Source organism: Lithobates pipiens, unplaced genomic scaffold (assembly GCF_037356315.1).
Source record: "Lithobates pipiens isolate NorthernLeopardFrog02 unplaced genomic scaffold, aLitPip1_a1.2 Scaffold_8, whole genome shotgun sequence".
Taxonomy (NCBI): Eukaryota; Metazoa; Chordata; class Amphibia; order Anura; family Ranidae; genus Lithobates; species Lithobates pipiens.
This window is the reverse complement of record NW_027507903.1, coordinates 656350747-656376994: the sequence shown is the minus strand read 5'-3', so window position 1 is coordinate 656376994 and position 26248 is coordinate 656350747. Positions and strand designations below refer to the sequence as shown.

Sequence of the window (26248 nt, the reverse complement as noted above, 5' to 3'; positions counted from 1 at the left end):
GCCGTACGGCGCACTATAGCCACACTCGCGCCGCATCCCGGCGTGCTAGGCATACCCCGTGCACGCTCTGCAGTTAATCCACACACACAGCTAATACATACTGACATCTTTGTATATTCCTGCTTACATGACATATATCCTCTTACTTTATGTTACAACCCCCCTTCCCCCCACGCCCCTCCCATTTAGCATTTAAATTTGCCTCCATCATATGACTATTATCAAAGCCTGATGAAGGAGCATGCATGCTCCGAAGCGCCGCTTATCCCAGCCCGTCTCCTGAGGACACAGACTCCCCGAAGATTAGATCAAGGGCACTACAGTGACCAGCACTACCTCGACCACTCTGACCATCCCGAAGAATTCCATGGAATGGGCTAAGCCACTAACCATCGGCCAAAAAGTCAGATGCTGTGAACCCTGCACTACAGCCCTGCGAGTCCTGCCTATGGACATACGGATGAAACATTGTATCTAAGATGTGCCTTTACACCACTCATCTAATGTGAGTGTTTTTAAACCGTTTTTAATAAATTTGAGTCACTTTATTGCTGCACTTTAGAGGGCGCCGTCTCTTTCTCTATTCATTGTGCTCTCAACCAAGCCAATGGCTCATGTCATTAATGATCACATGTGCAGAATCAGGGCAGTTGTAGATTAAACAGAGGCCAAGATGGCGGCTTCCTTGGTTGAAAAAGATTGGAGGATTTGCTTCCACTGTAAGGATTTAGTTTCAGCTACGGATCGTCTCTTCCAGTTTATCCTCTGATGCAGCTGCTCATGACCGGCGAAATCAGTCAGGTTTCCATTCTAATCTGTTGGACCCCCAGCACTCCAAGGAACCTCCTCAAACTTTCCATGAACCGGATTGGATTGAGCCTATATCATGGCATTTACAAATACTCTATGTGACTCTGCAACTTATTGAACTTACTATGGATGGCTATATTACCTTTATTTACTTGATGTGTGGGTATTCAGCTGGTGCCACTATGTATACATCGTGCCTCATGGACTTTTATGTCTACAGTAACCTTTGATGAAAGCTTATACAGCTGCCTTTTGGGAAGTACACATCTAGAATTTGGCACATGGAGGAGTTATGTTCCTTCATATAACTTTAGGACACCAATAGTTACTTCTGGTGGAGTCTTCCAGCATTTTGTACCCTTACATATACAGAGCACATGGAAATATATGCAATATTTGATGCCCAGGTCTGGGATTTTCTAGACTCTACCTTACAATATTGAGGATGTGGACTATGCGTATTGGTTATATCCAAGCCTATGTCTTTATGGACCTTGCTTTGTGACACTTTGCTTCTCCTCCTGGTCGTATAGGAAGTAGGTCCTGAGTCCTGATTGACTGGAAGTCTGAAGACTCCCTGGCCAATCCTGTCTCAGGTCTCGCTTCCTGAATGGCCAAGAGAAGAAGCAACTGCCCCCTTTTTTGAAGCCAATTCGATCCTCTGGCTCTAATCATGTGCTTCAAAAAAACAAAAACATTTGACATCCATGCGTTTTGCACCCTGCATTTAGATTAGGGACCGGGCACATGGATTAGGAGGGCAGCACCCCCGCGCCCCTAATGGAGCGTCTGGCACTGTTACGCACCCTTTAATGTGATTTTGTCAGGATTCTTGCCTCCCTCTGTATTCATTATCTACAACCTATCTCATTCCATCTCCACATGTTTAGCTTCCCTCATTGCTGCGGACAAACACGATTCTACATGTTGTGTAATCTGCATCCTCAATATCTGTTGTTTTCTTCAGAATCTTCTTAGAAGGTTTCGCCCCCTTACTGTATTTCAGTTTTAGGAACTTAAAAATGCCGCAATAAGGAGGAAGTGTGTGTACTTCTGTATATTATTACTGCTGACTGAACTAATATACTATTTTTTTTTAAACATTCTTTATGTTATTTTTTTCAAAAAATGATGTTTAGATTGAAACATAATGAAAATAATACTGCTCATGTACATAAAGGAACATCAATGAAAGTTCAATTAAGACAGACGCATGAATAGTGAAAGCTGCAGTATGAATACGAGAAGGTTGGTTGCGTATGTTAGAAATAATTAAACATTTGATAGAAAGCAGAAAAAAAATATTACATGCATGGATAGGAGCTCCAATGTACTCGATTCTGCAAACACTGTACTGGTACAGGGACAATATTGTCCAAAGACTGTCCAATTGAGATTAAAGGATAAATTAATCTTTGGGAACATGTTACACGTAGAGATGGCCTTGCGGTTCGCCCGGCGGTCGGTTCGCGGCAAATTTTGCATGTTCGCGATTCGCCAAACTGGCGGACTTCTGCCGCTGTTTGCGCGGCGGACATATGCGTTTACATTGTGAAAGAACTTTGACCCATGATGACACATCTATCATGGGGTACAGGACAGCCAATTGAGACATTTCAGCACATGGACAATTGGACATTCCCCCTACCTTATAAATAGACCTGATCTGGCGGCCATTTTACATTCTGTCTTATTTCAGTGTAGGGACAGGACCCTGTGTGGAGCAGGGAGAGACTGTAGTGACACAAATTGCTAGCTATTAGGTCCACAAAAGTCCTTTAAGGACTGGTATAGGTCTACAGTATATAGGGTTCTGGTGCACTGCTGCTGACTGCTGTGCTGCTGATTGCTGAGTGCACTGCTGACCGATTCTGCAGCTGTCTTTTGTCAATGTAGGGACAGGACGCTATGTGGAGCAGGGACAGTCAGTTTAATCACTAGCTATTACTATTTTAGGTCCACAAAGGTCCTTTTAAGGACTGGTATAGGTGTACAGTATATAGGGTTGTACACGTATAATATACTTTCTATCAAATATAGAAAGCCTATTATATTTGAATGCTGACCGATTCTGCAGCTGTCTTTTATCAGTATAGGGACTGAGGGACAGTCTGCAGATCACTAGCTACTAGGTCCACAAAGGTCCTTTTAAGGCCTGGTATAGGTGTGATATTTGGTGTGCAGTATATAGGGGTGTAATACATGTATAAAATACTTGCACATATAGAAAGCATCGTATAGTGCATTTCCACTGTGCAGCATTGTGACTGCTGAGCGGTTCTGCAGCGATACTACAAAGAGTGACAAACGCAATAAAAAAAAGTATTATAACTGGTGTGATAGACCAGTGGCCCCCAAAAACGGACAGATTGAAGCGGGGTGTTATATACCTTCTCCCACATACATACTGCACTTCTCTAGAGACTTTTGTAACAGGGTCATTTAAAAAATGACAGGCAGAGGAAGAGGCGGGCCCTTCCGCAGGGGTGGTAGGGGTAAGGCAGGAGCAACAGACTTGAGCCAAAGTGGCAAATTGCAGAAGGTGCGTTCGATTACGTCAAAGGACGCACCGGACTTTTTTTGAGTGGCTCACTCAGCCTTACTCTTCTGCACCCTCCTCATCCTCTCGATCTGCACCCTCTTCACTCTCTGCTGTGTGCACCCCCAAAGACATTACCACCACCACCACTCCTACCACATACCTTCCGCTTGAGTCACAGGAATTATTTTCCGATCCATATCAATACATTTCCGATGCACAGCCACTCTTGGCATTGGATCAAGAAGAGGAGGTAGCAACAACCACCACTCAGCAGTCTGACCACAGTACTAAGATCAGCCCAAGGAGGAGGTTGGTCCCCGGTGTTGCTGCCTACTCCGACATCTCTAATTATAGCGGTGGGGAAGGTGACATTGATGATGACGTGTCTAGTGATGTCACGTGGGTGCCCACAAGAGAGGAAGAGGAGGAGAGTTCAGAGGCCCGTCAAGCATGTAACCCGTGGCACCAGTGTAGATTTGGTTTTACCTCCACGCATTGCATGCAGGCCTGCCTCTTCTTCTCCTCCTCCTACTCCATCCTCCTACCTCTCCTCCTCAGCTGACTCCTCCTTTTCCGCTGCTAGCGTCTCTAATGCTGCGCCGCCCAAGCTCCCCAGAACCTATTTGACATGCCATGCTGTGCTCCATCTGTTGTGCTTGGAAGCCAAGAGCCACACTGGCCCTGCACTCCTTTCTTTTGTAGATGCACAGTCCCAGGAACTCAGCACAGGGATGGTGGGAACCTCACATAAAGGGCACAGCAGGTGTACAGACCTGGGAACTAAGCAAAGGGATGGTCAGAGCCTCTCATAATGGGCACAGCAGGTGTACAGACTAATGAACTCAACACAGGGGTGACAGGAACCCCTTATAATGGGCACATCAGATATGTAGACACAGGAATTAAGCACGGGGAGAGAGGGAACCCCCCATAATGGGTATAGCAGGTGTACAGACCCAAGAACTAAGCAAAGGGATGGTGGGAACCCCTCATAATCAGCACAACAAGTATACAGACCCATGAACTCAACACAGGGGTGTCAGGATCCCCTCATAAATGGGCACATCAGATATGTAGACACCGGAATTAAGCACAAGGATGGTGATAATCCCTCATAATGGGCACAGTAGGTGCACAGAGCTGGGGACCCAGAGTAGAGATGGTCATCATAAAGGCACTAACAATGTATAATATTGCTATATGAGTATAGAGTATATGTATTTCTATTTGAAGGAAAGGTTTGAATTAAGCCAAAGCAGGTGAGATTGAATTGCCCACACATACAGTAAATGGTTACTAATAATTATAATTATAATGCACTGGGATCTTATATCATCTATAGCCACTGATTGACTTCCATTATGGAAACCTGTTATCCCCCACTTACCAGATTGCTAGATCAGCACTGGAGGAAATGATGACATTACACAGATACTCCCAAGCCTGTCTGTGGTCATCTATCAGAGGAATCCACATCTCTTCCTCTAATCTGTGGTTAACCATCCTCATTAGTTATGTCAGAGTCCTGGCTATTTGCCATGATACTTCTATCTACTGCAATTGTGGAAGTATACCATTTAAATAGAATTGCATTAGAAGCCTGACAGAGAAAACAACATGTGATACATGTAGAATAAAGATCTGGGGCCCCGGGCATGTACAGACATTTTATGGCAGTTCAGCATCGCAGAGTGTTGGGCATTGTATATTATTGGTACAGATAGTAGTAGTTGCTCACATTAAAGTGGACTTCTGTAATGTTGAAAACCTTTTGTGGCTTCTTCATGTCACTTCTTCAGTTCTAATGAGTGTCAGGAAGATACCCCAACATTTATATGCACACATGTAGCATCAACATCTTTATCCAATCACCATGGAATGTGTAGATGTTGATTGCCCAAGAACATGATAGAAAGCACGACGGTGGGACAACCATCCTCCTCTAGTTACAGAATCCCATCTTTTGTGTCAGGAATAGGGGTGAGCCAAATATTCCTGGGTTTGGTTAAAATTATTTCTTCTATACCAGGCCCTTATCCTAGATGAGGGTCTACTATAGATGTTAATGAGAGACCCCTCACAGACAAAAAAAAAGGGAAAATGGAATCCAAAAGGATCAAAAGATCCAAGGGACCTCTAAAGAGGCAGGAGGAAAAAAATCAGACATGGAGTTTCCACCAGAGTCTGCTATATGATTGACTAAAGTCTTGCAGATGTGGTTGCAAGCAAAGAACATCCTCAGTTGTGTAGTAATGTTGGGCACACCCTTAACACCTTTGATGTGTTGCTTGAACATGACTGCCCACTTTACCCTGTCCTCCTTGAAGCCCCAGGTGAAGTTCAACACCGCTCAGTCAGGGCTGGCACAAGGGGTAGGCAGGAGGGGTGGCTGCCCTGGGCACTGTGGTATCATGTGAGGTGGGAGGGCACTGTTAGGAGTTTGAAAGGGAGGTTTTGGGGGGGGGGGCAGCAGGGGGTAAGAATTGTCCTAGGAGGGGAAATGTAGGTGTGTGTGTGCTAGGAGTGCTAATTCAGGGGGATATGTTTTGGGAAGGGGGATGGGGAAAGAGGATTTGTGCTCAGAGGGGGAATGGGGGATTTTGTGCTAGAGGAGGTGATATGGTGGGGGGGTGGAATTATGCAAGGATGGGAGATTTTTTCAGGGGGAGGATTTGTGCTAGTAGGTATGATTGTGGAGAATTTGTGCTAGGAGGGGGGATTCGAAGGAATTTGTGGGGGATAGGAGTACTTGGAGGGGAAATTTTAGGGTTAGAGGATTCGTGCTAGGAGGGGTGTTTTTTTTTGGGGGGGGGGGATTCGTGCTGGAGGATTTGGAGGATTGAGGGCAAAGATTTGTACTGGGAGAGGAAATTTCAGCAGAGGGTGGATTTGTACTGGAAGGAGGGGAGTTTGTGATTAGGGGCTAATCATGCAGAATCATGCTCAGTTTTGAGCAATTGGGGATTTTTGCTAAAACACAATGTTCATGCATCTTGGGGGGGTCAGTTTGGCATGTTCGCCCTGGGCTCTGGGTGACCTTGTCTCAGTACTGGCACAGGCATTGTCACAGGGGGCCAGGTCCTCGGCAAGGTGCTGCAACAGAGGGAGGATCTTGCTGCTGAGTACCTGAGTACCAGCTGAGTACCAGTACCTTCAAAGGTGAGTTTTCTGAGGCTCCACAGTGTGAATTTCTGGTTCATTTTATCAATTTCTTCTCCTAAAACAACATATGCCCTCACCTCCAAACCAGAAACCAAGGATTTTGATATAATATGCTCGGATGTTGAAAGTAGGGATGACCCGAACACCCCCCGGTTCGGTTTGCACCAGAACTTTCGAATGGAACGAAAATTTATGTGCACTTTAGAACCCCATTGAAGTATATGGGACTCGAACGTGCGAAATAAAAAGTGCTAATTTTAATGGCTAATATGCAAGATATTGTCCTAAAAAGGGTTTGGGGACCTGGCTCCTGCCCCAGGGGACATGGGTCAATGGAAATTTTTTTTTTTTAAAATGGACGTTTTTACGAGAGCACTGATCTTAATGATGATTAAAGTGAAAAAAAAGTGAAATATTCCTTTAAATATTGCACCTGGGGGTGTCTATAGTATGCCTATGAAGTGCCACGTGTTTCCCATGTTCAGAACAGTCCCTGCACAAATTGACATTTAACGGAAAAAAAAGTCATTTAAAACTGCTTGCGGTTTTAGTGCAATATGGATGAAAATCATTGAGAAAAATGGCATTGGTAGGCCCCCCCTACCCATTCCCAGCCCCTTTGGGTCTTGTATGTATATTAAGGGGAACCCCGTACCCATATTAAATAAAAGGAAAGGCGTGGGGCCCCCAGGCCCTATATACTCAGAACAGCAGTATACAGATGGTGCAAACAAGATAGGGACTGTGTAGGTTTGTTATGTTAAGTAGAATCTGTTTGTAATTTTGAACTGGTACATTTTTAAAGTGTAGCTACAGTCAAAAAATCTATTATTAAGATTTTTGGAAAACATAGCGAAGGGTTATCACCCCTGTACAATTTTTTTTGGCGTCTGTCTTTTTTCATCTCACTTCCTGCTGTCTCCTTCCATTTGCCAGTAGGAGACGTTTGTAAGTTGGATGTTTGAAACTATGGGTCTGCCCTATATGCTCTGCAGAAATGGGGGCCTAAGGTGTTGTTGTTGCCACAACACTGTAAGCCCTCAAAATGACTCTTGGTGGTCGCTGGAGCGCCCTGCTGTGAAAGATTATATCAAGAATTGTAATTACATGCCATTGTTGAAGAGTGGTAGAAAAATTGGGGCTTTGGTGGTTGTGGTGGTGGTGCTGGTGCTGGTGCCACAACACTATAAGTCCTCACAGTTACTCTTGGTGGACGCAGGAATGGGCCCTGCTGTGAAATATTATATCAAGAATTGTAATTAAACGCCCCTGTTAAACAGGGACTGAAAAATTGGGCCTTAGGCACTGCTTGCTGGTGCTACGACACTGCAACCTCTCCCAGATACTCTAGTTGGAGTGCAGGAATGAGCCCTGCTGCTAAGCATTGCATCAAGAATTGTAATTACACACCCCTGTTAAACAGTGACTGAAAAATTGGGCCTTAGGCACTGGTACTGGTGCCACGACACTGCAACCTCTACCATATACTCTAGTCGGAGTGCAGGAATGAGCCCTGCTGCAAAGCATTGCATCAAAAATTGTATTACATGCCCCTGTTAAATGGGGGCTGAAAAATTGGGCTAGTGGCATCACCCAGAACCATAAATGTTCTTCCAAGATATCAGTGGGATCATTGAGGAGGAAGAGGATAGTCAGTCAACATAACAGAACAGTCACTCAGCATCAGCATAGGCAGTCTTGAAGGCATGTGACATTTCCAAAAAAATGATTTGGTTACATCAGCTTCAGGTGCTTTGTAGCTGGTGGTGATCCAAGACTGATTCAACTTTATGAAGGTCAGTCGATCAACTGAGTCGGTGGACAGGCGCAAACTGTGATCGGTTACAAAGCCACCAGCAGCACTGAAACTGAAGGTGTGTTCCGAAAGAACGCTGGATGCAGGACAGGCCAGTAGTTCAGTTGTATACTGTGAAAGCTCTGGCCAGTGATCCATCCTCAAGACCCAGTAAGCCAGAGGAATTTCGATGGGAAAGGTGTCCAAGTCTGACCTTGCCCCTAGGTATTCCTGCACCATGTAAATCAGATGATGGCGATGGTTGCTGGAACCGATCATACCTTGGGGCTACAGACTAAAAAATTGTCTGAACGCATCCGTCAGACGGCCACCTTCTCCACCGCTCCTTCTGTGACTGACTGAAGCCTCAGCAACACGTTGTCCAGGACCAACCTTTCTGCAAGGCCTCCCAGAGATGTCTCATCCTTTACTCCCTCTGTGACGGAAAGATAAGGTCCTCAACCTTACCCTTGTACCGTGGATCAAGGAGAGGGGCCAGCCAGTAATGGTCCCTCTCCTTGATACGAAAAATACGAGGATCCTTCCGCAGGCTTTGCAGGATCAGGGAGGCCATGCAGTGTAGGTTAGATGAGGCATTCGGTCCGAAGTCCTCTGGGTCACTAAGGACAACATGATACGCAGCCACCTCCTCCCAGCCACATAGAAGTCTATGGGTTTCTTAGAACTGTAAATTATCCCTAAAAGACTGCTGCTGCTGATGCTGAGTGCCAGGCTCCACCTCCATGCTGACACAATCCTCCTCCTCCTCGTCCTCTTCCTGTGTGATGGGTGGGAAAGCAGGAACACTGTCTGGATAAAGAGGGCCTTGAGAGGAAAAAAAGTCCTCCTCTTCCTGCACTGTTCTGCCTCAAGTGCCCTGTCCATTATTCCCCGCAGCATATGCTCCAACAGGTGGACAAGAGGTACAGTGTCACTGATGCATGCACTGTCACTGCTCACCATCCTTGTGGCCTCCTCAAATGGTGACAGGATAGTGCATGCATCCCTGATCATGCCATATGTGGTGAGAAAAAACCAAGCTCCCTTGACCCTGTCCTGGTGCGGTAGTCGCACAAGTACTTATTGATGGCCCTCTGCTGTGTGAGCAGCCGCTGCAGCATGGCCAACGTTGAGTTCCACCTGGTGGGCATTTCACATATAAGACAGTTCTTGGGCAGGTTCAACTCCTTTTGGAGCTCAGCCAGCCGAGCACTGGCTTTAAATGATTGGCGGAAATGCACACAGACTTTCCTGGCCTGCCTCAGGACATCCTGTAAGCCCAGGTACCTGCCCAAGAACCACTGCACCACCAGGTTAAGGACATGAGCCACACAGGGCACATGGGTCAGTTGTCCCTGTTGGAGGGAGGAAAGGAGGTTGATGCCATTGTTGCAAACCACCATTCCTGGCTTAATATGGCATGGCATCAACCACCTCTTGGACTGCCCCTGAAGAGCTGATAAAATATCTGCCCCAGTGTGGCTCCTGTCCCCCAAACAAACCAGCACAAGTACGGCATGGCATCTTTTTACCTGTGTACTTGCGTAGCCCCTTGAATGCCTATGGAGCACCGCTGGTTCCGAGAACAGAGCACAGCACAGTATACACCTGTATCTACCCTTTATTGCTGGTGTTCTATAATAAATACATCCGCAGGAGTTAGTGGGTGTTGTGTGCCTCCAGCACAGCACAGTATATACCTGTATCTACCCTTCATTGCTGGTGTTCACTAATACAGCCATCTGCAGGAGTTAGTGGGTGTTGTGTGCCTCCAGCACAGTATACACCTGTATCTACCCTTTATTGCTGGTGTTCTATAATAAATACATCTGCAGGAGTTACTGGGTATTGTGTGCCTCCAGCACAGCACAATATTCACCTGTATCTACCCTTTATTGCTGGTGTTCTATAATAAATACATCTGTAGGAGTTAGTGGGTATTGTGTGCCTCCAGCACAGCACAGTATTCACCTGTATATACCCTTTATTGCTGGTGTTCTCTAATATAGGCATCTGCAGGAGAGACACAACACCCACTAACTCCTGCAGATGCCTGTATTATAGAACACCAGCACTACATTTTGTTTTCTGTATCTTGATATCCATTTTTCCACTGGAACTTAGTTTACTTTATAATTTTCAGTTTGTACATGCCAATGAACATGACTAATAGTTTGTAGCGCTAATAGGAACTGTATATATGATAGGTATAGAATTATCCTGTAGATATAGAAGTATACACCCGGTTCCAAAATATTATGCAAATGATATTTTTCTCATTTACCTAAATAATTGATGTAAACAATGTCTCCCACCCTTATAGATCTTTTGCTTGAGGATGCTCCAAAGGTTCTCAATAGGATTGAGGTCAGGGGAGGATGGAGGCCACACCATGACTTTCTCTCCTTTTAACCCCATAGCAGCCATTGATGGAGAGCTATTCTTTGCAGCATGATAACGAGCATTGTCATGCATGAATATGATTTCATTATGGAAAGCATAGTTCTTCCTTCTGTGCCAGGGAAGGAAGTGGTCAGTCAGGAACTCCACATACTTTTCACAGGTGATCTTTACACCTTCTGGGACCCTAAAGGGACCTACCAGCTCTCTTCCCATGATTCCAGGCCAAAATCTGACTCCACCACTGCCTTGCTGTAGTTGCATCCTTGTTGAAACAGGGTGGCCATCCACCAGCCATCTATTACTACATCCATCTGGACCATTCAGGGTTGCACGGCACTCATCAGTGAACAGGACTGTTTGAAAATTAGTCTTCATGAATTTTTCTGCCCAATGTAGCCATTTATGCTTGTGAGCATTGGTTAGCAGTGGCTGAATGGAAGGTTTATGCACAGTTGCAAGACTCTGGAGGACTCTACACATTGATGTTTGTGGGACTCCAGAGGCACCAGCAGCTTCAAATATCTTTTTGCTGCTATATAATGGTGTTTTAGCAGCTGCTCTCTTTATCCGATGCTTGGAACTGGCAGAAATCTTCCTCAATGTGCCTTTATCTGCATGAAACCCATGTTTGCTCTGAATCAGCTACAAATCTCTTAGTAGTGCGATGATCACGCTTAAGTTTTTGTTAAATATCAAATGTTTTCATACCTTGTCCAAGGCATTGAACTATTTCACTCTTTTCGGCAATAGAGAGATCCTTTTTCTTCCGCATATTGCTTGAAAATGGTGCTCTGCCTAATAATGTTGAACACCCTCCTTTAGTAATCTAATAAACACAGGTGTTCGAGATTGTCTTCAGTGATCAAAAGAGCCCTGAGACACAATGCCATCCATGAGTTAAACTGAAAAACTAAATATTTAATCTTTGTGACACTGAAATAGAATTTGCATAATAACTTGGAACATGGTGTAGACATCTTTCCTTTTGAAGGGTAGATAGAATAGGCTTAAAATGGTGGTGGGAGTAGATTTTTGTTTTGACTGTGCTTACACTTTAAGCCCTATTTACACCTGAGCGATATTTGGCTTGAAGATTGAAATTCAATGCTTTGTGCCCCGAGCCTACCCTTTTTTAAGCCAATTAGAGCCTCAGGCTCTAATCATGTGCTTCTACAAAAAAAATACGGAATCCATGTAGATTAGGGGCCGGGCACATGGACTAGGGTGGCTGCGCCCCATGTACCCCGCATGGATGGGCTGCCATTAGATTCCGCAAAGGTCATAACTGTTCTTAGTAATATGCAGTGGAAGGACAGTTACATTGCACAATCATCGGTTTGAGGCAGTTGACATTTTCCTTAGAAGGAATACCAGTTTGGTACCTTTTCAGAGAAATTTTGTTTTGCAACTAGTGCCATTTGCCATCATACATACTTATTTTTGGTTCTGTGGCTCTTTCTATTTACAGAATAAAGTAGTATCCATGGGCACAAAGTTTGCACCCAGCTTGGCAAATTTGTTCATGCCTAAGTGGGAGGGGGATATTGTCTTGGGTGCCATAGGCCAGAACATATCGCCTGGAGGAGGTACATAGATGATGTCCTCCTCTTGTAGGATGGTGATTTACAGTCATTGAATGATAAACACCTATCTAAATGAGAACACTTTGGGGATCATTTTACAGCAGGAGACCAGTAGTGTGAGAATGCACTTTCTAGATTTACATATAGAAGTGAGGGACAGTTCTATTGTTACTATCACTTACTTCAAGGAGACGGATTGTAAGACAGCTGTATTAGCCAAGGAGGTTGTCATCATCCCTCCTGGCTAAGGTCTGTCCTGAGGAATCAGTTCCTCAGAATCAGGCATAATTGTGCTCTTAGGGAGGACTATCTAAAACAGCCCTCAGTATTAAGATCTAGATTTACTGATGGGGATATAGGATCAATGGGCTGGATAGAATAATTTCTGATGTAGGTGATTTGGATTGGGCCAGCATGTTGAGAGACAAGTCTAAGATAGGGAGATATTAACACCTTTGGGTTTTTGTTTATCACATCTTACTCCAATCAATACTATGACATTAAAACAATTTTCCATAGACAATGGATGGTTCTAAAGAATGACAAATGTTTGGGTCCTAAAATTCCTGATTCTCCCCCAGTGGCCTATGTAGCTCCCAATGTGATTGATAACCCAATAGGACCACCTTTCTTCAAGAATTAAAAGCCTATTTCCATTGTTGGAGATGTGCTGTCTCCAACAGATTGGTGTGCAACTTTCAGTCGTTGGTCACGCTCTACAACTTATGATATCAAAAACATTTACATTATTACTTAATTCTCCACAAATGTTGTATATCTCATTCAATGTCCTTGTGGCCTTCAATATGTGGGCTGCACAATAAGAACTATGCAAGTTAGGATAAAAGAACACATAGGAAATATCAGACATGGGTTCTCTGGACATAGTACGTCCAAACATTATGCATATTAGACATGTGCAGTTCATTTTGTTCCAAATGAATATTCAGACAAATTCTTTGTTATTCGAAAAAACACAGGGGATAGTGATGCTGTCACTTGGTATGAAATGATAAAAAAATGTCTATTCAAGCACGTCCTTGTCATAAAATTCTCAGTGCAGATGAAAAGGGTAAAAACTATAGGGAAATGGGAGAGAGAACGAAGAAACAACCTATATATTAATTAACAAGTCCGTGCACCAGGGCAAGCCTTCAGGAGGAAGTTGAGAGTAGACTCCAGAACATGCAAAAAGAACAGAAGAGGCTCCTCCAGGTTAGAGCCAGTTGCATTTAATATATATATACAGGTGCATAAATCCACTTACATGTAATAAAAGAGATTTCCAGCACAATGTCCTCTTAATATGGCCTCCATCCAGTGCTTTTTAGCCTGTTTGCAGAAAATCCATGTGTGAGGAGTCCTGTCCAGCAAGATTTCCTGGATGATCCATGGGAGCTGGGACCGAGGCTTGGCTCTGGTTAGCGGTGGAACGCAGGCATTCCACCGCTACTACTGCACGTGACATCTCCGCGCCTGACACCTGCGTTCCGTACAGGGCCATGATGGTTTGGATTTTTTTTCACCTTTAATAATAAACACCTTCATTTACAAATTGCATTTTGTGTTTACTTGTGTTGTCTTTGACTATTGTTTAAATTGGTTTGATGTTCCGAAACACTTAAGTGTGACAAACATGCAAAGGAACAGGAAATGAGGAAGGGGGCAAACACTTTTTCACACCACTGTATATCCACCTATATAGCTAGCTATCTTGCTCTTTTTAAATAGAGCTTGCAGTCAGCTGTAGGAGATTGTGCGTGCTGTCTGCGTTCCCTAACCGCAGAATACACCATTATATCCACCTATATAGCTAGCTATCTTGCTCTTTTTAAATAGAGCTTGCAGTCAGCTGTAGGAGATTGTGCGTGCTGTCTCCGTGCCCTAACCGCAGAATACACCGCTATATCCACCTATATAGCTAGCTATCTTGCTCTTTTTAAATAGAGCTTGCAGTCAGCTGTAGGAGATTGTGCGTGCTGTCTGCATGCCCTGAGCGCAGAATACACCGTTATATCCACCTATATAGCTATTTATCTTGCTCTTTTTAAATAGAGCTTGCAGTCAACTGTAGGAGATTGTGCGTGCTGTCTGGGTGCCCTGACCGCAGAATACACCGCTATATCAACCTATATAGCTATCTATCTTGCTCTTTTTAAATAGAGCTTGCAGTCAGCTGTAGGAGATTGTGCGTGCTGTCTGCGTGCCCTGACCACAGAATACACCACTCTATCAACCTATACAGCTAGCTATCTTGCTCTTTTTAAATAGAGCTTGCAGTCAGCTGTAGGAGATTGTGCGTGCTGTCTGTGTGCCCTGACCGCAGAATACACCGTTATATCCAACTATATAGCTATCTATCTTGCTCTTTTTAAATAGAGCTTGCAGTCAGCTGTAGGAGATTGTGCGTGCTGTCTGCGTGCCCTGACTGCAGAATACACCGCTATATCAACCTATATAGCTAGCTATATTGCTCTTTTTAAAGTGGAGTTGCCCCCCAAAAAATAAAACTACTTAAAATTCTTAAAAAAAAAAAAAAAAAAATAATTGGCAAAAAAAAAATTTTTTACTCACCTCTAAATACCGGTTGCTAGGGGGTCCCTCGTAGTCTGCCTTCTTCATTGCCCGGGCTGGTGACATCACTTCCCCTCGCGCCGCACATTCACCTGGGACCTGTCACGTGTCCCAGGTGACTGTACGGCGTATCACGGCGCCCTGCGCCGCTCGTGCATGCGCAGGGGGTGCCCGGCTGTGAAGCCACAGCCGGGTGCCCACAGTATGCATGACGGCGCCGCGAGCGGAGTGGGGAGCGAGGGGGGGGCTTCGTTCCCCCGCATCGCTGGAACCCGGGACAGGTAAGTGTCCGATTATTAAAAGCCAGCAGCTGCAGTATTTGTAGCTGCTGACTTTTAATTTTTTTTTTTTAGGGGGTACCCCACTTTAAATAGAGCTTGCAGTCAGTTGTAGGAGATTGTGCATGCTGTCTGCGTGCCCTGACCGCAGAATACACCGCTATATCCACCTATATAGCTAGCTATATTGCTCTTTTTAAATAGAGCTTGCAGTCAGCTGTAGAAGATTGTGCGTGCTGTCTGCGTGCCCTGACCGCAGAATACACCGTTATATCCACCTATATAGCTAGCTATCTTGCTCTTTTTAAATAGAGCTTGCAGTCAGTTGTAGGAGATTGTGCGTGCTGTCTGCGTGCCCTGACCGCAGAATACACCGTTATATCCACCTACATAGCTCTTCTCTAATTGAGCCATCTGCCATCTGCAGGAGTGGATGTTGTGTGTGCCTCCAACACAATATACACTACCCAATTGCTGGTTTTCCCATCTCCCTTCAGGCCATTACCATGTCCGGAAGGCCAGCAAGGAGAGGCAGACAAGCGCGAGCCGATAAAAGAGGGCAAGCAGGCTCTGTGTCTAGAGACAACAGTGCTGGTCGTGGACGCAGTGCATCTTTATCATCAGCACGTGGCCATGGGACACGCTTGTCCTTCTTTTCGGCAGCTGGACATGTTGAGCCGCAACATGCTGAAGACTTGGTAGAGTGGATGACCAAGCCCTCTTCATCCTCCTCATCCTCTCTCATCCAGGCTCAGGGTACTAGCAAAGCAGCTGCCAAAGCATCGTCTTCCCTCCTCTCAATGTCATCATCAGTGACTCCTTCCCTAGACCCACCACATCCTCCTGAGGAGTCTCCTGAACTCTTTGAGCACAGTGTTGGGTACATGCTCCAGGAGGATGCCCAGTGTTTTGTAGGCTCTGATGATGATACTCAGCTAGAGGAAGGCAGTAGCGTGAATGCAGAGAGAGGGGATGCTCAAGAAGGACAGCAATCTGGTAGTCATGTTCCACAAGCTGCAGCATACTGCAAAGTTTGCTCCAGCGATGAAGAGGGAGGGGATGATGAGGGCACTGACTCCACGTGGGTGCCTGGTAGGAGAGAGGAGGAGGAGGAGGAGGCACGTGTCCAACGAGGCAGGATGCCCTCCGGGGGCCATCTTAGGGGCAGCACACCGACTGAATCACACCGCAGAGCTCCGCCTGTGCAGGGCGCTGCCTCTGCGCATTATTCTAAAAGTTCTTTGGTGTGGGCCTTTTTTGAGACGAGTGCATCAGATCGCACCGCTGCTATTTGCAACATATGTCTCAAGCGTATCTCGCGTGGCCAAAACATCAGCCGCTTGGGCACCACATGCTTGACCAGACATATGTTGACCTGCCATGCAGCTCGTTGGCAAGCGTACCTCAAAGACCCACACCAAAGAACAAAGCGGACCTCTCCTTGCTCCTCATCAGCTGGGATCTCCAACCCCACTAGACCTTCAGTCCTCTCTGAAACCTGCTCTGAGAGGAATGAAGGTGTAGAATTAGGTGTGTCACAGCCAAATGCTTCCGGGCACTCTGCTAGCAGTACACCCACGTCCGATTATAGCAGGCAAATGTCCCTGCCCCAGCTGCTGGACCGTCGAAAGAAGTTCACTCTCAGCCATCCACATGCCCAGCGGTTGAATGCTAGCTTGGCTAAATTGCTAGCACTTTAACTGTTGCCTTTTCAGTTGGTAGACTCGGCCCCCTTCTGTGAGTTTGTACAATGTGCGGTTCCTCAGTGGCAGGTCCCCAAACGCCACTTTTTCTTATGGAAGGCGATTCGGGCTCTCTACCGGCATGTGGAAGGCAATGTCCTTGCCTCGCTGGACAGGGCGCTCAGTGGTAAGGTGCATATTACCGCTGACTCATGGTCCAGCAGGCATGGACAGGGACATTACCTGTCTTTCACGGCCCATTGGGTCACTCTTCTGGCAGCTGGGAAGGATGCAGGACAAGGTGCAGTAGTGTTGGAGGTTGCTCCACCACCACGCCTCCAAAATGCTACTATTGGTTGTGACACCCCTCTCTCCTCCACCCCCTCCTCTTCTTCTTCCTCCATGGCCTCTTCCAGTGCTCTGTCCTCAGAACCAGCGGTGCTCCATAGGTGTTCCAGGGGCTACGCAAGTACGCAGGCAAAACGATGCCATGCCGTGCTTGCGATGGTTTGTTTGGGGAACAGGAGCCACACTGGGGCAGCTTTGTCAGCTCTGCAGGGGCAGGCCGAGAGGTGGTTGACGCCACGCCAGCTTAAGCCAGGAATGGTGGTTTGCGACAATGGCACCAACCTCCTCTCCGCCCTGTCCGTGTCCTGTGTGGCTCATGTCCTTAACCTGGTGGTGCAGCAGTTCTTGGGAAGGTACCCGGGCTTACAGGATGTCCTGAAGCAGGCCAGGAAAGTCTGTGTGCATTTCCGCCGATCATTTAATGCCTGTGCTTGGCTGGCTGAGCTCCAAAAGGAGTTTAACCTGCCCAAGAACCTCCTTATATGTGACATGCCCACCAGGTGGAACTCAACGTTGGCCATGCTGCAGCGGCTGCACACGCAGCAGAGGGCCATCAATGAGTACCTGTGTGACTACGGCACCAGGACAGGGTCAGGGGAGCTTGTTTTTTTCTCACCACGCCAGTGGGGCATGATCAGGGATGCATGCACTGTCCTCTCACCGTTTGAGGAGGCCACAAGGTTGGTGAGCAGTGATAGTGCATGCATCAGTGACACTGTACCTCTTGTCCACCTCTTGGAGCATACGCTGCGTGGAATAATGGACAGTGCACTTGAGGCAGAACAGAGGCAGGAAGAGGAGGACTTCCTTGCCTCTCAAGGCCCCCTTTATCCAGACAGTGTTCCTGCTGTGCCACCCATCACACAGGAAGAGGATGAGGAGATGGAGGAGGATGATTGTGTCAGCATGGAGGTGGAGGCTGGCACTCAGCATCAGCAGCAGCAGCAGCAGCAGTCTTGTAGGGATGATTTACAGTCCCAAGAAAACCGTGGACTTGTACATAGCTGGGAGGAGGTAGCTGCGGATCATGTTGTCCTTAGTGACCTAGAGGACTCCGGACCGAATGCCTCAGCTAACCTATGCTGCATGGCCTCCTTGATCCTGCAAAGCCTGCGGAAGGATCCTCGTATTCTTCGGATCAAGGACAGGGACCATTACTGGCTGGCCACTCTCCTTGATCCACGGTACAAGGGTCAGGTTGCCGACCTTATCTTGCCATCGCAGAGGGAGCAGAGGATGAGACATCTCCGGGAGGCTTTGCAGAAAGGTCTGTGCAACGTGTTCCCAGAGACTGGGAGGTTACAAACTCCTGGTCCTGGACAATGTGTTGCTGAGGCATCGGTCAGAAGGAGCGGTGGAGAAGGTGGCCGTCTGACCAATGCGTTCAGACAATTTTTTAGTCCGCAAGGTATGATCAGTTCCAGCAACCATCGCCAACGTCTGATTTACATGGTGCAGGAATACCTAGGGGCAAGGTCAGACTTGTACACCTTTCCCACCGAAAATCCTCTGGCTTACTGGGTCTTGAGGATGGATCACTGGCCAGAGCTTGCACAGTATGCAATTGAGCTACTGGCCTGTCCTGCATCTAGCGTTCTTTTGGAACGCACCTTCAGTGCTGCTGGTGGCTTTGTTACCGATCACAGGGTGTGCCTGTCCACCGACTCAGTTGATCGACTGACCTTCATCAAGATGAATCAGTCTTGGATCACCCACATCTACCAAGCACCTGAAGCTGATGTAACCAAATATTTTTTTTTTTAAATATCACATCCCTTCAAGACTGCCTATGCTGATGCTGAGTGACCGTCCTGTTATGTTGATTGTCTATCCTCTTCCTCCTCCGCTGATATGTTGGAAGAACATTTTTGGTTCTGGGTGATGCCACCAGCCCAATTTTTCAGCCCCTGTTTAACAGGGCCGTTTAATTACAATTTTTGATGCAATGCTTTGCAGCCGGGCTCATTCCTACACTACAACTAGAGTATATGGGAGAGGTTGCAATGTCGTGGCACCAGCACCAGTGCCTAAGGCCGAATTTTTCAGCCCTTGTTTAACAGGGGCGTTTAATTACAATTTTTGATGCAATGCTTTGTAGCAGGGCTCATTCCTGCACCACAACTAGAGTATATGGGAGAGGTTTCAGTGTCATGGCACCAGCACCAGTGCCTAAGGCCCAATTTTTCAGCCCCTGTTTAACAGGGGCGTTTAATTACAATTTTTGATGCAATGCTTTGCAGTCGGGCTCATTTCTGCACTACAACTAGAGTATATAGGAGAGGTTGCAGTGTCGTGGCACCAGCACCAGTGCCTAAGGCCCAATTTTTCAGCCCCTGTTTAACAGGGGCATATAATTACAATTCTTGATATAATATTTCACAGCAGGGCCCGTTCCTGTGCCCACCCAGAGTAACTGTGAGGATTTATAGTGTTGTGGCACCAGCACCAGCACCACAACCGCCAAAGGCCCAATTTTTCTACCACTGTTCAACAATGGCATGTAATTATAATTCTTGATATAATTGTTGATAGTAGGGCGCTCCAGTGCCCACCAAGAGTCACTTTGAGGGCTTACAATGTTGTGGCAACACCAACACCTGGTTCCGCCATTTCTGCAGAGCATATAGAGTAGGCCCCTACTTTCAAACATCCAATTTACAAACGTCTCCTACTTGCAAATGGAAGGAGACAACAGCAAGTGAGATGAAAAAAGACGGATGGCAAAACAAATTATACAGGGTGATAACCCTTCCCTATGTTTTCCAAAAAGCTTAAAAATAGATTTTTTTTTACTGCTACACTTTAAAAATGTACCAGTTGAAAATTACAAACAGATTCTACTTAACACAACAAACCTACACAGTCCCTGTCTTGTTTGCACCGCCTGTATACTGCTGTCCTGAGTATATAGGGCCTGGGTACGGGGTTCCCCTTAATATCCGTACAAGACCCAAAGGGGCTGGTAATGGGCAGGGGGGGCTACCCATGCCATTTTTCTCAGTGATTTTCATCCATATTGCCAGAACCAGATATAACATTAAAACCGCAAGCAGTTTTAAATTATGTTATTTCCGTTAAATGTCATTTTGTGCAGGGACTGTTCTAAACATGGGAAACACGTGGCACTTCACAGCCATACTATAGACATCCCCCCAGGCACGATATTTAAAGGAATATTTCACTTTTTTTTCACTTTAATCGTCATTAAAATCAGTGCTCCCGCCAAAACGGTCATTTTTAAAAACATTTTAGGCATTGATCCATGTCCCCTTTGGTCCCCAAACCCTTTTTAGGACAGTATCTTGCATATTAGTCATTAAAATTAGCACTTTTAATTTCGAATGTTAGAGTCCCATAGACTTCAATGGGGCTCTAAAGTTCGTACGAAATTTGGGTCCGTTCGAAAGTTCTGGTGCGAACCGAACCGGGGGTGTTCGGCTCATCCCTACCCACCATGTAATGAACCCACCCACTGCTGAGGACAGAATAGGAACCATGATGTCAGGACCCACCCACTGCTGAGGATTGAATTGGATCCATCAAGTCATGGGTCTGTGACATTAGGACCCACCTACTTCTGAGAACAGAAGAGGACCCATGAGGTCAGGACCCCACCACTTCTGATGACAGAAGAGGAACTATAATATCACAGAGCCATGATGTCAGGACTCACAAACCACCCACTGCAGAGGACAGAAGAGGACTCATCGTGTCATGGACCTGTAATGTCAGTTTTTTTGTTATTAAAATTCACCTAATTTGTTTGATATCTGGATACATCATTCTACAAACAAACAGAGAGAGGCTGTGTGATATCTACATCCCGTTTGTACACTGTGGTGAAAGGTGGTTTGATGGGTAAGTGTTCCAGTGATTGGAATAAGATAATCTTACTGCTTGCTGTCTGGACTTTTTCTAGGTTCCTCACAGCTCCCCGAATGCTCTGCACTTCACTGGAAAGAAAGCCTGGAGCAAAAAAGAAAGAGAACATAGGCGGAGGGCGGGCATGACATGGTTAACTGGCGACTGGAGACAGGGGTGAGTGGGTGGTGCTTGGCTGAGACTGAGAGGGGAGGAGCAGAGTTAATGTGCAGAGATGGCAGGGCTCACTCAGGCCTGCCCGCGAAGCGTGCGGCGGGAGGAGGCAGCGTAAGAAGTGGCACTGGCCCTGGTCGGATGGGGGGTGGTGCTGGCAGTTCTAGGCTGGATGCTGGCATAGGCAGGAGGCCCAAGACTGTGAGGGGGGCCCCAGCTCTTGGCCTTGAGATGGCGGGGGCGGGGCTTGCAAAGATGGCGCCCAGGAAGATGGCCGCTGGGCTCAGGGGACGTTCAGCAAGTGGCACTCCTGGGGTGGATGGACGGTAGTTGTCCCCTGCTGTGGGATGGCAGGCTGTGGCGGATGTGGGGTTAAAGGGTTTTCTGGTGGGTTTAAAGGAGCTGGTCCATCGATTCGAGCCGGGTATGGGTGGGGAACAGGCTTCGGCGGTGGCATGGGTGGCCCCGGGCTCGGGGGTTGGGGGTGACGTGGGGGCGGGGTGGGTCGGGGGTCAATCGGTGGTGGCTGCGGAGCCGGCGGCACCTGCCAGCACGGTGGCTGCGGTGCCTGACCAAGGGGCAGAAAAAACGCCCGCGGGGGCACCCAATCTGCGTTCGGCGTTATTACACGCCGGGGTGGTATCTACAAAACTGGGGAAGGAGGTGTCATTGGGGCGCATGAGTGGCCCCTTCACGACCGCGCCCATTCCGAATTTGGTGGTGTCGCCCTTGGGTGTGGTGCCCAAGAAAGAACCTAACAAATTTTGTCTAATTCATCATCTCTCGTATCCAAAAGGGGGATCGTTGAATGATGCTATTGACCCGGAGATCTGGGCGGTGTCTTATACATCCTTTGACGCGGCTGTTTTTTGGGTCAGGAAGTATGGGAAGGGAGCATTGATGGCGAAGACCAATATTGAATCGGCTTTCCGTTTGCTCCTGGTCCATCTGGACAGCTTCCGACTGCTGGGTTGTCATTGGCAGGAGGAATTCTACGTCGATAGATGCCTGCCCATGGGGTGTTCCATATCGTGTGCGCTGTTTGAAAGATTCAGTTCATTCCTTGAGTGGGTACTGTGGGATGTCGCTGGACTGAATTCGATAATACATTATTTGGACGACTTCCTCTGCGTGGGCCCGCCTGCTTTGGAGTTGTGCGCGATACTGTTGGCTACATTGGAACATGTTGCGGAGAAGCTTGGAGTCCCATTGGCACCGGACAAGACGGAGGGCCCGCAGACGATGTTGAGCTTCTTGGGCATCGTGTTGGATTCCGAGAGGATGGAATGTAGGCTGCCGGAGAAGTTGAGGGTGCTCCAAGCGGAGATTTGTGGGATGATGGGATTACGCAAGGTTCATCTTAGGCCATTACTATTGCTGCTGGGTAAATTGAACTTTGCGTGTCGCATTCTGCCGATGGGGAGGGTGTTCTGTCGACGGCTGTCGGCCAGTAACGCTGGGGCCACCTCGCCCAAGCACTATGATCTGGTGACATGGCACGCGTTCCTGGCTAACTTCAACGGCAGGGCGTTGTGGATGTCGGGCCCTGTCAGAAACTTTGACCTGGAGCTGTACACGGATGCAGCGGGGGCATTGGGTTTCGGTGCCTTTTTTCAGGGCAAATGGAGCCGGATTCGTGGAAAGCAGCGGGCCTGGTTAAAAACATGTTGCTGTTGGAACTGTTTCCAGTGGTCTTGGCTGTCGAACTGTGGGGCGAGGCTTTCCGGAATTTGAAGGTGCGTTTTCATGGGGACAACTTGGGGGTGGTGCAAGTGATCAACAAGGTGTCAGCGGCGTCAACGCCGGTGGTCAAGTTGCTCAGGCACCTCGTACTGCACTGCTTACAGTTAAATGTTTTTATTTATGATGTTCATTTTCCGGGCGTAGATAACGTCTTCGCTGATGCTTTGTCTCGCTTCCAGTGGGACAGGTTTCGAGAGTTGGCACCGGGGGCAGAGCAGCAAGGGGTCCCTTGTCCGGAATGGCTGTGGAGGATTGTCTTGAATGAGTAGCGGGCTGGATACGACGGTCGGTGAGCAAGGCGACATAGTCAGCATACAGCAAGGTGTGGGAGGAATGGGGTGCCTTCATGCAGCAGGTCACAGAGGGTCAGGAGGAATGGGAAATGAGTTTATTGATTATCTATTTTGTTTCCAGGAACTTCGAAGCTGGGGTGTCTGTGTCCGGGCTTAATAAAAAGTTAGCAGGGCTGGCGTTCTGGTTCAAGTTTAGAGGTTTGCTGGACGCGACAAAGGATTTTTGGGTCAGACAGACCATGAAGGGTTACAGGCGTTCTCACGTCAGGAGGGATTCCAGGCACCCGGTTTCGTTCTAGCTGTTGGGCAGGTTATTGGTGCAATTAGAGGGTACATGTTCATCGCCATACGAGGTGGCCTTGTTCAGAGCAGCTTTGGCATTTTTTGGGGTTTTGCGGGTGAGCGAACTGGTTAGTCCATCGCAGAGCCGGCAGGGAGGTTTGGGCTGGGACGAGGTGGCGTGTGAGGGTGATAGGTTGTCTATCCTGGTATGCCGCTCAAAAACAGATCAGCAGGGGAAAGGGTAAGACGGTGCAGGTGTTTGCCTTGCCAGGTTCGCCTTTGTGCCCTATTGGGTTGGTGCAAAAATTTTTGGCGGTACGCCCGGCGGTAAGGGGGCCGTTCTTGGTATATCAGGATGGATGATTTCTCTTTAGATTCCAGTTTACAGCGATTTTTAAGCAGTGCTTGATGGCGTTGGGTTTGGGGGATCAGAAGTTTTCCTCACATTCATTCCGCATAGGGGTGGCCACTGAGGTGGTCAGGTGGGGGTTGGATGAGACGGCGGTGAAGCGGATTGGGAGGTGGGAATCCAGGCGGTTCCAGTTGTACGTTCGCCCACATTTATTGGTTACGTAAAGTGCCTGTGGGGGTAGGAGGCTACGTGTTTCTTATTTCCATTTGTTGGCTTATGTTCTGTATTGATGTTTGGGGTTATGTTTTTCTTCTCTTCCTTTCTTACAGGCGGCCGGCTGGGCGTGATGTGGATAGTAGGCCACTCCTACGTTTGTTGGGGCTAGACAGGGTGATGCCCGCCCAGAGGGTCGGCAACTTGGTTTTTCTAGGCAAGAGGCACTTATCAGATGGCTGGGGGCGCCAGGCATGCTGTGGGGCAGGGCGGTGTCAGAAGCACACCGTTTTGCATGCTGGGACGGGCCTCCGGATGTGCTGGTGCTGCACGTCGGAGGCAATGACCTAGGTGTCAAGACTATGCTGGATCTAGTCAAGGAAATCAAGTTTGATTTTTGGCAGCTCCGCCTTGCTTTTCTACACATGATCATTGTGTGGTCTGACATGGTGGCCAGGACAGCATGGAGGTTTGCGAGATCGGTAGATAATATTAACAGGGCCAGGAAAAAAGTAAACAAGGAGGTTAGTGCTTTTGTCGTCAGGAATGGGGGGTTGGCTATACGGCACCTTGAATTAGAAGTGGATACATGGCGCTACTTGAAGAAGGACGGGGTCCACCTAAATGATGTGGGGACTGATTTATGGTCCCTGGGGATTCAGGATGGGATCCAGCGAGCTGTGAGGGTGTGGCAGGGCGTGCAAGGGTAAGGTGTTGCCCTTGCGTGCTGTGGCATGTTGTTGGTCTGTGCGGATGAAGGATTTACCCCAGGGATGGAAGAGTTCGGGGCCTATCGGTGGTATAGTACCCGTCGGTGGTGATACAGCTAACGGTAGTTTAGCTAAAGTTGGTGATCAGGTGCATTGCGATCAGTGTTTGGCCTCTGAGCTGGTTTGTCAGCTTGAGGTCCATTATAGTTTGGGTACCGCAGAGCCATAATGGTTGATGGTGATTGGTGGGTTATCCTAGCACAGACCAACGGGAGGAGTTGCAATGGAGGAAGTGCCTTACTAAGTGACTTAGTTATGTTAATTTATGTTATTTATGTTAATTGTTTTTGAATATTTTTGATAATAAAGATAATTGGCTGCTACGGCCATGTTTACTCCAGATTGGTGTGGTCTCAATTTCTGGGGTTAGTAAGTGGGGGCGTAGCAGTTGGAGAAGGTAAATGGTGGGTTTAATAAGTCACATCTGTTATACAATAGTCAAGAGAACCTGTAATGATAACAATGGTGGCTCGTCTCAGATTACTGCGGATCTACACCCCAATACACCCACAGAACATTACACAAAACTTCATAGGTGCCTGATAATATACAGTTAACAGCTAATAAAATGATACAAATGCATTCACAAAAAATGTAAAAGTACAGCGCATGAGAGCCACACCCGACCTATTTACAGAATCACAATGTAGAGGCAATAAAAAAAAATCACTTGTTTCACAGTGTAACGTTGGCTTTCCCACCCTAGAATAGATACCTCCTTTGTTGTAGGCACATTAGATGACTTCAAGATCCTAGATGGCAGTAGCAGGGTGGATCTCATCCCTTATGCTGTGCCCTTGCCTTACCCAGGTAACACATATACTACAAGATGGTTTATTGGATGGTGAAAGGTTGTGATATGCAGCTATATAGCCTCTGTCCTCACTAAGGATCACCCACTATTGTGGGACAATAGAAGAGGGCTAATAGAATAGTATCCTTTTTTATTTTAAAGGGATAATCCCTGAGACCCCTCCAAGTGTTTCACAGATCCTGAGGAAGTGGAATATATGGAACCCATGAAATGCATTGTGACATGACCATTGAGACCATTGTACACTCACCATTCCTCATCTGTGACATTTCCTCACCAACATGTTTATCTGAAGAGGAAATAGAAAACAATGTCAGATAAGGTTCTTCAATGTTGGAGAACTCACATCAGCAAATACAGTTTAAAAAAATAAAAATAAAGATACGGTCCTTAGATTGCACAGACATGGTCTGGGTATTGTTAAATTTCACAGTGGTCATTATAAGGCCCCACTGAATCCCATTTAATCTTTTTGGAATTATGAAGATGACCGGTCATATATACTGTATATTGTGTATATTTCCATGGTAGGTGCACCATTCTACTAATTTATTAATTAATGTAACCCC

General features: G+C 47.0%; 1 protein-coding gene across 1 annotated transcript in view; it reads right to left on the bottom strand.

Annotated features, from left to right (window-relative positions):
- The window catches only part of LOC143961741 (asialoglycoprotein receptor 1-like), a 100917-nt gene that overhangs the window by 48537 nt on the left and 26132 nt on the right, over positions 1-26248 (bottom strand). The window contains exon 4 of the mRNA XM_077471080.1: positions 25930-25968. Coding sequence (XP_077327206.1) covers positions 25930-25968 — 39 coding nt within the window. The remainder of the gene's footprint in view (positions 1-25929; positions 25969-26248) is intronic.